We start from the raw sequence: 13,891 nt of genomic DNA, 5'->3' as shown, positions 1-13,891 counted from the left end.
CACTGCACTGCAGCATGGGCGACAGAGTGAGACCTTGTGTGAAAAAAAAAAAAAAACCCAAAAAACCAGTAACTGTTATGGCAATTTGACAGAGTATTTTCTATTAATTAAATCTAGTAATAAAACAATTGAGCTTGTATTTTCTATAGTTATATTTCATTTTCTAGTAATTCATTGTACTGTATTGTACAAAAGTATTGGTCTATGGCCGATTGCATATAAAACTGCTCCTTTACCACAGTTAGTCTTCAGTAATGATTAGGACCAGATCAGGATTCTTAGTAGGTCCTGATTCTGAAATTCCCCAGGGAGGGAAGTTCACTCCAGAATGCTGAGGGTCCTGCTTTGGGTCACGTTGATGAAGCATGAACTCAGGTCTTGTGCAGAAACAAGGGGGTCAGGCCTCAGACCTGACTGGCATCCCAGGGCTCAGCCTGTCCTTCCTGTCACTCTACCCCTTCACATGAGAGGGGATGACCAGAGAGCCCTCAAGGGGCTGGAGGACAGAATCAAGTCAGCTTCCGAGACTGTGCCTGCTCAGGGTGCTGCTTTCCCTCCGGCCTGCAAGGCAGGTGGAGCTGATGCATCACAGAGTCAAGTGTTTCAGGGCCTTTTCAGGGCCTCGGAATTGGAGCTCCAAACCTCTCCACTTACCCCAAGGCAGTAACACACACTCCATCAGCAACAGCAGAGTCTTTATTACAGCAAGATCAGATGCATTTCTTTGCCCAACACAGGGAACACAGTAGATTCCCCTTCCTTCCTTCCTTAGATAATTACCCCTGTCTGGGATCTCCCTGAACTGTCCAGCCACAGCCCTTCCAAGCATCTTATTTTACATTTGTAATTTTATATCCTTTTTCTTTAAGAGGGTCTTCAAAATTAGATAAGCCACAGGCCTCACCAAACCTGGATCCATCCTTGTGGGGATCCTGAGGGCTTGACTCTGGAAGGGCTGCAAAGTAAGCTACAATGAAAGGCTGAAGAGAATCTGCTGTCTCCCCTCATCCTTTGAAGTGTCTTTAAAACTCCCTAAGAAACCAAGAGTATGTGAGGTTGGGTGTGTGTGAAGAAAATGGCATTTGCAACGAGGAGCAAAGATTAATAACGAACTGGAGGGAGGAAAAGCAGCAGTGTACAGTCTGCAGAGTGTGAGGTGGAATGTGGGCACCAGGCCTTAGACAACTTTATCCAAGTGCACAGAACAAGTGGGTACCCTGGGTCACCCTGTTGTGGAGGGTCACAGGCCACTATGTAAGGTGCGTTCAGGTGCTTCTTTTTGTACCTGCAGTTTGGGTACTTCCCTGAAGTGAGCTCACACATGGTCAGGGACACGGGCCCGCTGCTCTGGGGGCAGTTTTTATGGCGATTCTTGCAGGCTATGTTGGGGGTCTGGCAGGTGGTGGCCACACTGGAGAAGGGCTCATGCAGGAAGGTGTTGAGGTCTTTGCACCATTCTGTGTACTTACTGATGTTGCTCATGGCTCAGTAGCATGCTTCAGGGCTGGGCTGCACATGCTGAGTTTTAAACCACTGAGATGAGGTCACGTCCTTGGACTTGGCACTGACTGGGATCTCTGCCACCCACAGCCCCAGAAGCAGCAGCAGCAAGGGGCAGCATCCTGCTCTGACCGGTGCCATCTCTCCTAAGGGAGACAGTGGAACAGAGAGGGGAGGTAGGTGGATGAATAGGTCATCATGGGGGAGCCTTGCTAGTCCTTCTAAGAATTTCATACGCTAAGTCAGTTATTTTAGGGCAATGTGCAGCCTAAAATATTGAACACCCCTGGCATTCTATTGTTTAGTACCAGCCGATAATGTGCCTTTTTGTGCCTCTAATAAACACTTATCTTGTTTACCCCTCACAACAGTTTTATGTGGTATGGTTACCCTTCATATATATATATATATATATATATATATATATATATATATATGAATAAAATGAGGCTCAGAAAGGGTAAGAAAATTCCATATCATCCCACAGCTAGAGTGTGTCGAATACGAAATTTTAACCAGGACCTCTCAGGTGCCCTAACTCCTATTCTCCCCACACTCCCAGGTATCTTTTCTGAGACTCTGAGAAATCACAAAGAGAAACTAAATTTTTTTTTTTTCTTTTTTTTAGATTGAGTTTCGCTTTTGTCGCCCAGGCTGGAGAGCAATGGTGCGATCTCAGCTCACTGCAACCTCCGCCTCCCAGGTTCAAGCAATTCCCCTGCCTCAGCCTCCCAAGTAGCTGGGATTACAGGCATGCGCCACCACACCTAGCTACTTTTTTTCTATTTTTAGTAGAGACAGGGTTTCTCCATGTTGGTCAGGCTGGTCTCGAACTCCCGACCTCAGGTGATCTACCCACCTCAGCCTCCCAAAGTGCTGGGATTACAGGCGTGAGCCACCGTGCCCAGCTAAGAGAAACTAAATCTTGAAGAAAAACATGTGAAAAGTCCATACGCCCCTCTGCTGGGCTAGGTCAGGTGTCCCTGAAAGAGTTGATATTAAGGTCGTGGAGTCAAATGCATTCCTCCCCATTCTGTGGTCCAGTGTCTCACTGAAGTTAGAAAAAATGGTCACTCCTAGTGAAGGGATCGCTGCTTCAGCTGGCAAAGCAGTATGGCGAGTTGGGTTCTTTCCACGCCTGACATTTTGCCCTGCTGGAGAATGTCTTGGAAGGATAGAAGGTCAGGGCTGGAAGGGACCTTAGGGATCATCTCAGTTGACTCCCTCATTTTAAAGATGAGGGAGCTTGAGTTCCTGAAAGGGCAAATGCCCTTTCCAAGGCCACCAAGTGAGTGGCAGAGCTGGGGCTAAGAGCTTCCTGATGTTCAATCCATCCCTTTGGGCTGGTGCCAAGCTAAAAAGGGAAGAGTAAAGAGTTTCCCATAGGAGCACAGCATAGTGAGTGTGTCTCTGTTTGTGGGTTTAGGTGGTGTGTGCACATTGCCTTAATTTCTTCAGACCCTTGTAAAAATGTTTAAGAGAAAGTCTCCTCTTAGAGCAAGAAGGTGAATTCTTTTACACTTTCCAGTCTTTGTTTCTCCTCCTTTTCAATAACAACAACAGGCCTCAGGCTGAGTCTTCAGCTGAAAACAGTATCTGGATAGAATATTTAAAAATTAGATGATATTCATTATATTTATTTTTATTTCTGTTTACGAAGTAACACTAGTATTCTTTGAAAGGTGGCATTACTCCGTTTCATTTTTAAAGAATTATCTTAAATAAATGAGTAAATGTATACTTAGCGTATTAATATAATAGGGGTGGTAAGCAGATATTGTGAAAATTGTCAACGGTTAAAGCAAATGACTGCAGCTGGGGAACTTGCTCTGCACTGCGGTTTCTCAGGTCGGCGATAGCGTGTTGGACTCTGCTCCACCTCTCAGCCTCTGGGATTTGTGTAACTTCTCTGCCTTTGGGATAAAGTGCTCTCCAAAGTGGCAAAATTCACTGAGGCTCCTAGTACCTGCATTTCTGAATGTAAAAATTCTGAGATGTTTGTCATCGCAGGCAAACATGGTGGAGGAGCCTTCTTTGCCAATAGAACTCACCTTTTCCACAGCAGGGATCGCTTCGTGCACTCCTCCCCACAAAGCAAACAAAACATTGATTTTTGAACCCAGGAAAACATTACCCAGAAAGCAGTTGACTTGGGCACCAGGGAACAAATCTTTCCCTCCCTCTCCACTGCTCCCTCCCACCCCTGCCCCAGGAAGTCATTTCTCTCTGCAGGCCCTCAGCTGAGCCTCTCCCATTGGGATGGAAAGGTTACCAAGTGATTATTCATTAACGGTTACAGACCCAAGCTGCCAAGCTTTGAAGTGAGAGGGTGGGGATGGCACCAGGAGACCAGAGTTGGCCTAAACATTTACTGCCAACCAAGATGACTGACCAGAGAATTTGCAAGCTCTGATTCCAATTAAGTTGCAAACATGCTTTCCCTCAAGTAGGTGCTGGCCCATGCAGCTGGCCAGCCTCACTCACGGAGGCCTGGGGATGGGGTTCCTTTGATTGTGTATTTTGATCCTAGTCATTCGTCATGAGTTTTCCCCACTGCCACAGCCTCAGGGCTGTTTTATCCATTAAGCACTAGAAGCTCAGTGCTTAGAACCTGGGAGGTTTCCAAGGGCCTACAACATTTGAGACTGGGAAAAATATATTGGCTCCAATACAGGAAAAGTCAAATATAGAATCAAATAAAAAATATTTACTTACCTGCTACTAAAGTAACATGAAGTTGATTTCACTTATTTTGAAATTTGGGACACATAAAAAGCTCACTACATGGGAAAACAATCTTTGGTTAGTTTTCTCATTTTGTAGGAATTCCCAAGTACCTGGAATGCAGAAGGAACAGTGCCAATCACAACTTACTTACAGTCAAATAATTTCAGAAGTAAAACTTTAAAAATCTTTTCAGATACATTTCTGCAAAAACGATATTGAATGAGGAATCTTACATATTCAACGTGGTGTGGTGAGTGGTAAAATGCCTAGGAATATGGTAGTATAGAGTATAATATTTACCATCTACTAAAGGCAGCCAGGATAACATACACCACATTACTTATGGTTCAGGTCGGCACAGGGCTGTACAGCAGCAGCAGGAGGAAAGAGATGCTACCAACCATCATGTAATGAACATCTAAAATGTGCTCAGTACAGTTCTAGGTTCTTGGTGGAAAATAAAGAATCTCATTTTCAAAGGTGCTTCATGAGCCATGGCGTTGTGCTTTGTGTACAACTTTTTGTACAAACTGTATTGTGTGTTCCACAATATTGTCCCCATTTTACAGAAAAGGAAACTAAGGTTCTGGCAGGTTAAGATCCACAGATTTAGTAAGTGGCAGGGCCAGGATTCGAAATTCGGTCTGTTTGGCTCCAAAGTTCGTGTTATCTTTCCTTGCCACACTGCTTTCCTGTTTGTTGATAATTCATTAACAGTTACAGACCCAAGCTGCCAGCCTTTGAAGTGACAGAGTGGGGATGGCAGCAGGATCCCAGGGCTGGCCTAAACATTTCCTTCTCTTGTGGGCTAACAGTCACCTTGTGTGCGGTGGGATGGAGATGAGCCAGTCTTGGCTCTGACTGGTAGATGCCTGTTCCCACCAGATCACAAGAGAAGAAGACTGAATGCCATCTCTAATGTCTACTATGTTCTTGACACTGAACTCAGCAGTGTGTCTGTGTGTGTGTGTGTGTTTATAATGTTTTGTGATCAATCTATCTAAAAACATCTCCTTACTTATCTTGCAGCATCCTCACGAGATAGAAATATTTATGCTTATTTTATAGATGAGGAGACAATGTCTATGTGTGTGGGAGTTGAGTAATTTGCCCACAGCCATACAGGAGTGAGTGACAGAGCCACTTCAATCTGATTCTCAAATTTACACTCTGTACACTGTGTCAGGCTGTGCTGCAGCTTTGTTTCATTTCAGAGCCAGTTTTTACTGATCTTGTTTTTATATGGGGTTTCTGGTCACCCCTGAGAGTACAACTCAGAGTACAATCAAAGTTAAAATAGTTTAGTGGTAAGAATACTGAACCAGGCCGGGCGCGGTGGCTCACGCCTGTAATCCCTGCACTTTGGGAGGCCGAGGCGGGCGGATCGCGAGGTCAGGAGATCGAGACCATCCTGGCTAACACGGTGAAACCCCGTCTCTACTAAAATACAAAAAATTAGCCGGGCGCGGTGGCGGGCGCCTGTAGTCCCAGCTACTCCGGAGGCTGAGGCAGGAGGATGGCGCGAACCCGGGAGGCGGAGCTTGCAGTGAGCCGAGATGGTGCCACTGCACTCCAGCCTGGGCGACAGAGTGAAGACTCCGCCTCAAAAAAAAAAAAAAAAAAAAAAAAAAAGAATACTGAACCAGACATGAATAGACCTAAATTCTGGTCCCACTTCTGTCACTAATTAGCTGCATGACCTTGGGCAAGGCACTTCACTAGCTTACATGGACCCAGTTTCATAGAATATCAAAGCAGGAAGGCACTTCCAAGTTCATCGAATCTTAGCTCTTGCTCTAATGAGAAGAGTATTTTTTTTTCTTTTTTTAAGGCAGGGTCTCGCTCTGTCACCCAGGCTGGAGTGCAGTGGCACGATCATGGCTTCCTGTAGTTTCTATATCCCGGACTCAGGTGATCCTCCTACGACAGTCTCCTGAGTAGCTGGGACTACAGGCCTACACCACCACTTGTGGCTAATCTATCTCTTCTTTCCTTCCTTCCTTCCTTCCTTCCTTCCTTCCTTCCTTCCTTCCTTCCTTCCTTCCTTCCTTCCTTCCTCTCTCTCTCTCTCTTTCTTTCTTTCGAGACAGTCTTGCTCTGTCACCCAGGCTAGAGTGTAGTGGCGAGATCTCGGGTCACTGCAAACTCCGCCTCCTGGGTTCACGTGATTCTCCTGCCTCAGTCTCCTGAGTAGCTGTGATTACAGACGCCCGCCACAGTGCTGGGCTAATTTTTGTATTTTTTAGTAGAGACGGGGTTTCACCATCTTGACCAGGCTGGTCTCGAACTCCTGACCTCATGATCCACCCGCCTCAGCCTCCCAAACTGCTGGGATTACAGGCATGACAGGCATAAGCCACCGCGCCCGGCCAGCGTGCGGCTAATTTTTCTATTTTTTGTAGAGATGGGTTTTGCCACGTTGCCAGGGCTGGTCTCAAACTCCTGGACTCAAGTGATCCACTCACCTCAGCTTCCCAAAGTGCTGAGATTACAGGTGTGAGCCAATGCACTTGGCAATAACGTTACCAATAGATGGTTTTTGGGATTGAATACCTTCAGGGACATGAATCTTCACTACCTACCAGTTACATCAGGCACCCAGTTCTGTTGTCTGAGAATTCAACTTTTCTCAAAACCCGATTATCCCCTTGTAAGGCCCCTGTTTCTGTTTTTGGCACTTCCAGTTGAAAATATTGGTCTCCTCTGACTTTTTCTAATCTTTCATCCCCATATCAATTAGCAGGCTAACAGACTGAATACCTAGCATGGTCAAAGCATGGGGGCACTTGAGTCAGTTAGTCTTATTGGTTCTCTTGTATATATTTCTCTCCCTTTCCACTGCCTGTCTGGATGACTCTTACGACCTTCTAACTGCCTCCTTGCCTACCCTTTCTCCTGAGTTTAATTGAGCATGTATAATAATGTTGGATGGATCTTGTCAAAATATTCTTTTCATGCATCATTTCTCTAAAGAACATCTGTTTATCTCCAGTGGTTCTCCTGCATGCAAGGTAACATCCAGCCTTCCCAGCCTGGAATCAAAGCCTTCTCCTACTCACTTGGAGTCCAGTCTGCCCATCCCTTATGAGTGGCCTCCCCGTCTTCCTTCTGAACACAAACTATTCTAACCAAATTCTATCCTAATAGCCCGATTTTCCTTTTGTCTCCAGCACATGTTTTGCTGTTTTCAACTTTGCTTCTGTGTTTCCCTCTTCCTTGTGAATCCGCCCTCAAATATTATCCATCCTTTAGAACTCATCTTGACCATATTATCTTGCTCATGATCACATTTACAAAACTTCCCATACAACTCATAATCCCCTTTAGCATTAACTGTTTCATAGTATCACTCATTTGGGTTCTAAATCATGTACTACCTTGTTTTGCTATTTAACTGTTTCATCCAGTAAGAGCATCCAGTCTTCCCAAGTAGACGGTAAACTTGTGGGACAGGAATCAGGTCTTTCAGTGCTTCTCTGTCTTCATAGTGCCAGGCACACGGCTAGCTCACAGGAGTACTCAGTAACCGTGTGTTGAACTCAGTCATCACTCTGATCCTCTCAGTCTCCTTACTATTTATAACACAAGGAGTTTCAGCTGAAAAATTTCTAAAATGCCCCCTGGTTCTGACACTTGTGTGACACAAGAAAAAACATCAAAGGGCTAGTAAGTAGCCAGCACCTTACTAGAATGTAAGGAGGGGCCTAATAGTAGACTCTGAAGTAGACTTCAAAGAATGGGAGCAGAGAATAAGCAACTATCCCCTAAAGACCAATTCTTTCAGGATACCCAAGGAAGGGTGAGCGAGGGTGCCAGAGAAATTTTCCCGGGTTGCTGGCCTGAAAGACAGCAGCACCATGAGGGTAGTCTTTGAACTATAAGCGCCACCCTTGTAGGGTTTTTCAAGCTTCAACCTTCACATAGCTTCCTGGTGGTGAGAGACCTGTGGTCTGGACCCTGGTTTATGGCTCTGAGAAGCAGAGCTCCACCACATAGAATCCAGTGGCCACACGCCTTTTGGGAAGCCCTGCTGTGTTTCCAGTGGCTAACCCCGTCTCCTGCCAGGTCCATTTTTCTTTTTTATGTAGCTCTTTGAGGCCTTCCTAGGGTGCCCATTTGTACTATGAACTTGTCTCTGTGGGTGGACTGTCTCCCTTTGTTCCTCACTCCTGGATTCATCTTCATGAGGGAGAGGATGTTGTCTTCAACCCAACCAGAGCTGAGGCATGTGGCTCCCTGGATACGCCAGCTCCCCTCATAGGCCGGCTGCCTTCCTAAGACCTCTGACTTACCACAACAAGCCTGCATGCAGCCTTCAGCCCTCCTAGGAATGACAAGGGCCACAATGATAAAAACAATCATAGTTAACATTTACTAAGGATTTTCTATGTTCCAGTCACTGTTCCAAGTGCTCTATGTCTATTTTCTCATTTTTCAGCATGAAAAGGAGCTTTCCAATGCACTAACCCCATGACTATCCTATCTTCCTCAACCAGTTCTTGAAAAGAAACACTGGTCAGAGATAGAAACCCATAAAGAGCAAGTTAAGGAAAACATTAAAGCCAGTGTACTGCTACCCCTGGTGACACAGATGTGTGCAGAGGGTACACAGTCACGAGATAAATGTCTTCTTTACCATTTTACCAAAACTATCTTTTTTTGGGGGGTGGGGAGTAATTTAAGGCATTATTTTTACAAAAAATAACATTGTATGATAGAAAAATTGAAATGAATCACATTAAAAAATTTTTAAATATTTTCACTTTGAAATAATTTAAAATGTATATAAAAATTTCAGAAAGCGTACACAGAGCTCCCCTATATGCTTCACCCAGTTCCCCAATTATTAACATTTCTGAGCTATTTGAGAACAAGTTATAGACATTATGCTCATTACCCCTTAACACTTCAGTGACTATGTCCTAATTGCAAGTACTCTTGCATGCATAACCACAGGACAGCCACCAAAATGAGGAGATTGACATTGATCCATTATTATTATTATTACCACAGACGAAATTTTAAGATAGCATATAAAACACTCATCTGCACTACTATTTTATAAATATGAGTTAAGCGAAAGAAGGAGACTTCAGAGAAAGCTGAAGCTTGTTGGGCACTCCTTTGGGTGTTTAGTTAATCTTCCACTGTGGTTACTAGTACTTCAGGGGAAATTCTGGGAACCATTGCTCTGCAGGTTCTAGTTGTACATGAAGATCCTGTTCTGGATATGCCAATTTCAAGGGTAAAAGGTGATAACCCTTACCAAAGATAAATGCTTGGGTTATCTCAGGCCCACCTGGAGCTCCACCAAACAGGATCTCTGTAATGTTTTCACCCTGGTCCCGAATAGCAGATGGGAGGTCCAGGCTCTTTTTCTTGTTGCGTATCCTTATTTATGTTTCCAGCAGCCAATGGCATGGCCAGGGACATGCTTGACTAGTTTGCCATCAATTCCTCATGTACTATTTTTTTTTCCATCTCAATGATACAATATGAGCATTCAGGTGAAGGTCAGAAATGCAACATGTCAGGATTATGGGCACTAAATACTCTTTTGGATGAACATGCTTTTGTCTCAAATCCAGGGGTCTGCCCATTTGCAAATTGATTTGCCAGTCTATGTATGATTTTATCCTGAAAGATATCTGGGCCGGGTGCGGTGGCTCACACATGTAATCCCAGCACTTTGAGAGGCTGAAGCAGGCAGATCACGAGGTCAGGGGTTCAAGACCAGCCTGACCAACATGGTGAAACCTCGTCTCTACTAAAAATACAAAAATTAGCTGGGCCTGGTGGTGCATTCCTGTAATCTCAGCTATTCAGGAGGCTGAGGTAGGCAAATCGCTTGAACCTGGGAGTCAGAGGTTGCAGTGAGTCGAGATTGCACCACTGCACGCTAGCCTGGGCGACAGAGCAAGACTCAGTCTCATTAAAAAAAAAAAAAGAAAAAAAAAAAAGAAAGATATCTGAGATCCATTCGATATTATTAGTTGGAGTGCCACTTTGGAAATATCACAGGGCTCGTTCGGAAAAGCCCGAGTTCTTTGCCTAAATTATTTATGTAATCTTGGGCAAGGTGTTTAAGTCCTCAGGGTCTTATTTTGCTCATTTGCAACATGAGGAAGGCAGCACTAGAAGATCTCGAGAACACTGGCCAAGATGTCTTGCAGCATTATAATATTGTGATTATCTACTGAGAGAGCCCTAAAGCCATGGAGATAGGAAATTCCGTCTTGTGCTAAATGCCATGACCCAAGCAGGAATTTGTACTAATTCACACCACAGTTAATGTTTTAAATGTGTCAATTCAACTAAGTTTCTATCAAAAAACCATAGAAAGTAATGACCACGATGTTTTTCTGCTATAACCAATCCACCGGACGTTGAGTCACAGGCATTGGTGGAGGTTTTGAATGATGGGAAATGAACCAGAAAATGGAGCTGAATCAGAGGGTGGGAAAAATATAAGGGGTTTCCGTGATGGAGGTGAGGGGACAGTAAGCCTTCCTAAGGACTAATTTAAATATCTCAGGAGGGGAAGTTGGAAATGTCACTAGAGCCCTGTCTCCATCAATTGCTGCAGTAATCAAATTCTTTGGATAGGAGGGAATACACAGGCACCCTCAAAAGTTAGTGGTCCTAAGTCCTCCAACCTATTTTCACATCTTTGGATTCATAAATTCACAGAGGTTGGAGATCAGAAAAACCTCCCTCAAGTAATCTTAAAAGAAATTCTCCAAAGCCCCCTTTTTCTTCTCCTTCAACTCAAAGTACCCATCCATTCCTCCCAAATTACTTTATCTAGAGAAATTAATACATATTGTCCTTTTTGTCTGACCTTAAACCTTACCTTATCTACTCTTGGCTAGGAGCTATTTGGCAAGAGGCGGATGAGGAGGAGTTTGGCCTCCCTTGTTTAAATCCTTTGTTCTTCTGTCACGGAAGTCAAGCCTGCTCCATTCATCACAGGTTTGGCCACTCAACATTTGACACCACAGTGATAAATAGAAATGCTAACACTACTCAAACTTTCCCTACATGCTAGTCACTGTACTAAGCGCTTTATATGTATTGTTACTTTTAATCCACATTTATACTCTTGTGAAGTGGTAGTGAAGATCCATGTCCCTGAAGGTATTCAAGCCCAAAAACCATCTGTTGGTAGCATTATTGCCAGGCACTTTGGCTCACACCTGTAATCTCGGCACTTTGGGAGCCCGAAGAGAGTAGATTGCTTGAGCTCAGGAGTTTGAGACCAGCTTATATAGATGGGGAAACTCCCACCTCCCTAAACTAAGAGGCCTTGTATCACAGTGTGTATTTTCATCACGAGCACATATTTTTCTTTACCTCTCCTCTTATGAACTGTGGACTTCTTACAAGATCTCACTAGCAATGTGGGCTTTCTCGTGTCCCTGTGGCTCCATAGATGTTCCCAAGCTTACTGGTTTTGGAGTCTTGCACAGGTAAGCATCCTGGTAAGAGCTATAACTGCTCTTCTTTTTGCCCACTTATGGTGGGGTGGGGGTAGGGGGAGGACATTAGAATGAGGCTCTGAAGTCTTTGAAGCACTTTTGGAAGCCCAGTTGTGCAGGTGCCTGGAAGAAGTGTGATGAAATGAGTTGAAGCTCTCCCAAGGAGAAGAGAAGGCTCCCTGGACGTTGTTGCTACTGGTATGTTTTTTGGTACCATAGCTCAAGGGTTATCCCCCAGAGCCCCAGACACTATGAAGAGGGCCAAAGGGTCCTGATCTTAAGGGCAGGGTGTAGGCAGAGGAAATCCCTGGAGCTGAGCATCCTTCTCTTCACAGTGATTCTGTTGGCCCTCTTCATAATGTCTAGAGCTCATTTACTTCAGTGTGTGGAGACTTCTGGGAACCAAAGTCATGTAGAAAATCTCCTCCCCAGTCTACCTCAAATAGTCTCCCTCCTAGGAGAGCCAGCTCATCTATCTCCAGTTCTTGGGTTACTTTCTTTACTGAACTCCATTTCTGCTCCTTCACTCAATGTTGAAACAATTCTCTTTAAGTCCATCTGCGCAAGACTGGGCAAAGCTCCCCTGGACACCATCCTCTCTCCAAGCTCCCAGCCCCAGCAACAGAAATATCTCATAATTAAGCAGTCTCCTTTTCCTATTATTCAGTTTTCAAGTAGCAATGCATCACAGTTCAGCCAGACTTGGTATTTGGCCCAACTTATTATCTTCTTGTAGTGCAGCGTTGCCTTTTAGAAACCTGAATAGCCAAATTCCTATTTCATCACTATTCCTGGCATCCTTTAACTTGGCTGTGATCAAGATCACATGAAGGATTGAGTGACTGTTAAATCTAATCAGGTAGGGCACCAGTAATGAGAATAGGCCAGGCCATTTGGATTTATTGTTAATATCTGAATAGTTACTTCCAAATATTGGTGAGTATTCTAGATGTAACCTGGAGTGAAATTTTCCTTGTGAATTTAAAAAAATTATTATATTGAAAGTCTACCAGCCAGTGGAAGTATAAATGAATATTTATTATTTATTATTTTAAGAAAGATGTTATTAATGGTTGTGAGAGCTTATATATGAAACAATTATTTAAAATTTCTACATGGTTAAAAAATAGGAAATTAGTTCACAGGTAACATAAATAATAGGAGAGAGTGTGTTAGCTAGAGAATTTTAGGAAGAACCTTATGTCCCTTGATCAACAATGGTTTGAACTGTGCAAGTCCACTAAATTCCAATTTTCATCTGCTTCTGCCATCCCTGAGACAGCAAGACCAACCCCTCCTCTTCCTTCTCCTCCTCAGCCTCCTTAACGTGAAGACAATGAGGATGAAGACTTTTATGATGAGCCTCTTCCACTATAGGAATGGTAAATATATTTTTTCTTCCTTACTATTTTCTTAATGACAACTTTTTTTTCTCTATCTTACTTTATTATAGGAATATGGTACATAATACATATAGCATACAAGAGATATGTTAACTGAATGTTTATGTTATTGGTAAGGCTTCAGGTGATCAATAGGCTATTAGTAGTTAAGTTTTGGGGGAGTCAAAGGTTATACTTGGATTTTTGACTACAAAGTAGGCACCCTTAACCTCCATGTTGTTCAAAAGCCAACTGTACCTTCTGAGACCAAGGTATGTATGTATGTATGTATTTATTTTGAGATGAGCTCTCATTCTGTTACCCAGGCTGGAGTGCAGTGGTGCCCAGGCTGGAGTGCTACCCAGGCTGGAACGCAGATCATGGCTCACTGCAACCTCGACCTTCTGGGCTCAAGAGATCCATCACCTCAGCCTCTGGAGTAGCAGGGACTACAGGCATGTGTCACCACACCCAGCTAATTTTTGTATTTTTTGTAGAGATGGGGTTTCACCATGTTGCCCAGGCTGGTCTCAAACTCCTGGTCTCAAGTAATCTGCTCTGGTTAGGCCTCCCAGAGTGCTGGGATTACAGGTGAGAGCCACCGTGCCTGGCTGAGCCCAATGTATTTACAACAATTTAATAAACAGCACAAGTAGTATTTAATTTAACAAATAGTACAAAACAGAACAATAGAAATTAGATTACATCATAATTCTATCTATGATTTAATTATGTCATAATCTTTTTAGAATCTTTGTGTATTATCATTTACTATGTAAATAAAATAATCCCATAAGAAGTACA

At 43.7% G+C, this 13,891-nt stretch overlaps 1 protein-coding gene and 1 long non-coding RNA gene across 4 annotated transcripts in view; one reads left to right on the top strand and one right to left on the bottom strand.

The window, feature by feature from the left end:
- The window catches only part of LOC144330148 (uncharacterized), a 26,992-nt gene extending 13,101 nt beyond the window's left edge, over positions 1 to 13,891 (top strand). Inside the window, exons 2-5 of one of the 3 annotated variants that reach the window (XR_013396060.1) lie at positions 11,614 to 11,696; positions 11,817 to 11,903; positions 13,023 to 13,087; positions 13,414 to 13,891. This is a non-coding gene — a long non-coding RNA (uncharacterized LOC144330148). Of the gene's footprint in view, positions 1 to 11,159; positions 11,697 to 11,811; positions 11,904 to 13,022; positions 13,088 to 13,413 lie in introns of those variants that run through there. The other 2 variants (XR_013396058.1, XR_013396059.1) reach the window with 2 other exon arrangements.
- Positions 684 to 9,609, bottom strand: RNASE8 (ribonuclease A family member 8). The gene is given in 3 exon segments (XM_077940568.1): positions 684 to 1,203; positions 1,206 to 4,337; positions 9,494 to 9,609. Coding segments are annotated over 2 exon segments (555 nt in total). The 5' UTR covers positions 1,735 to 4,337; positions 9,494 to 9,609; the 3' UTR covers positions 684 to 1,177.

Source organism: Macaca mulatta, chromosome 7 (assembly GCF_049350105.2).
Source record: "Macaca mulatta isolate MMU2019108-1 chromosome 7, T2T-MMU8v2.0, whole genome shotgun sequence".
NCBI lineage: Eukaryota > Metazoa > Chordata > Mammalia > Primates > Cercopithecidae > Macaca > Macaca mulatta.
Note: the sequence above shows the minus strand (reverse complement) of the source record. Positions and strands in the feature narration are given on the sequence as shown.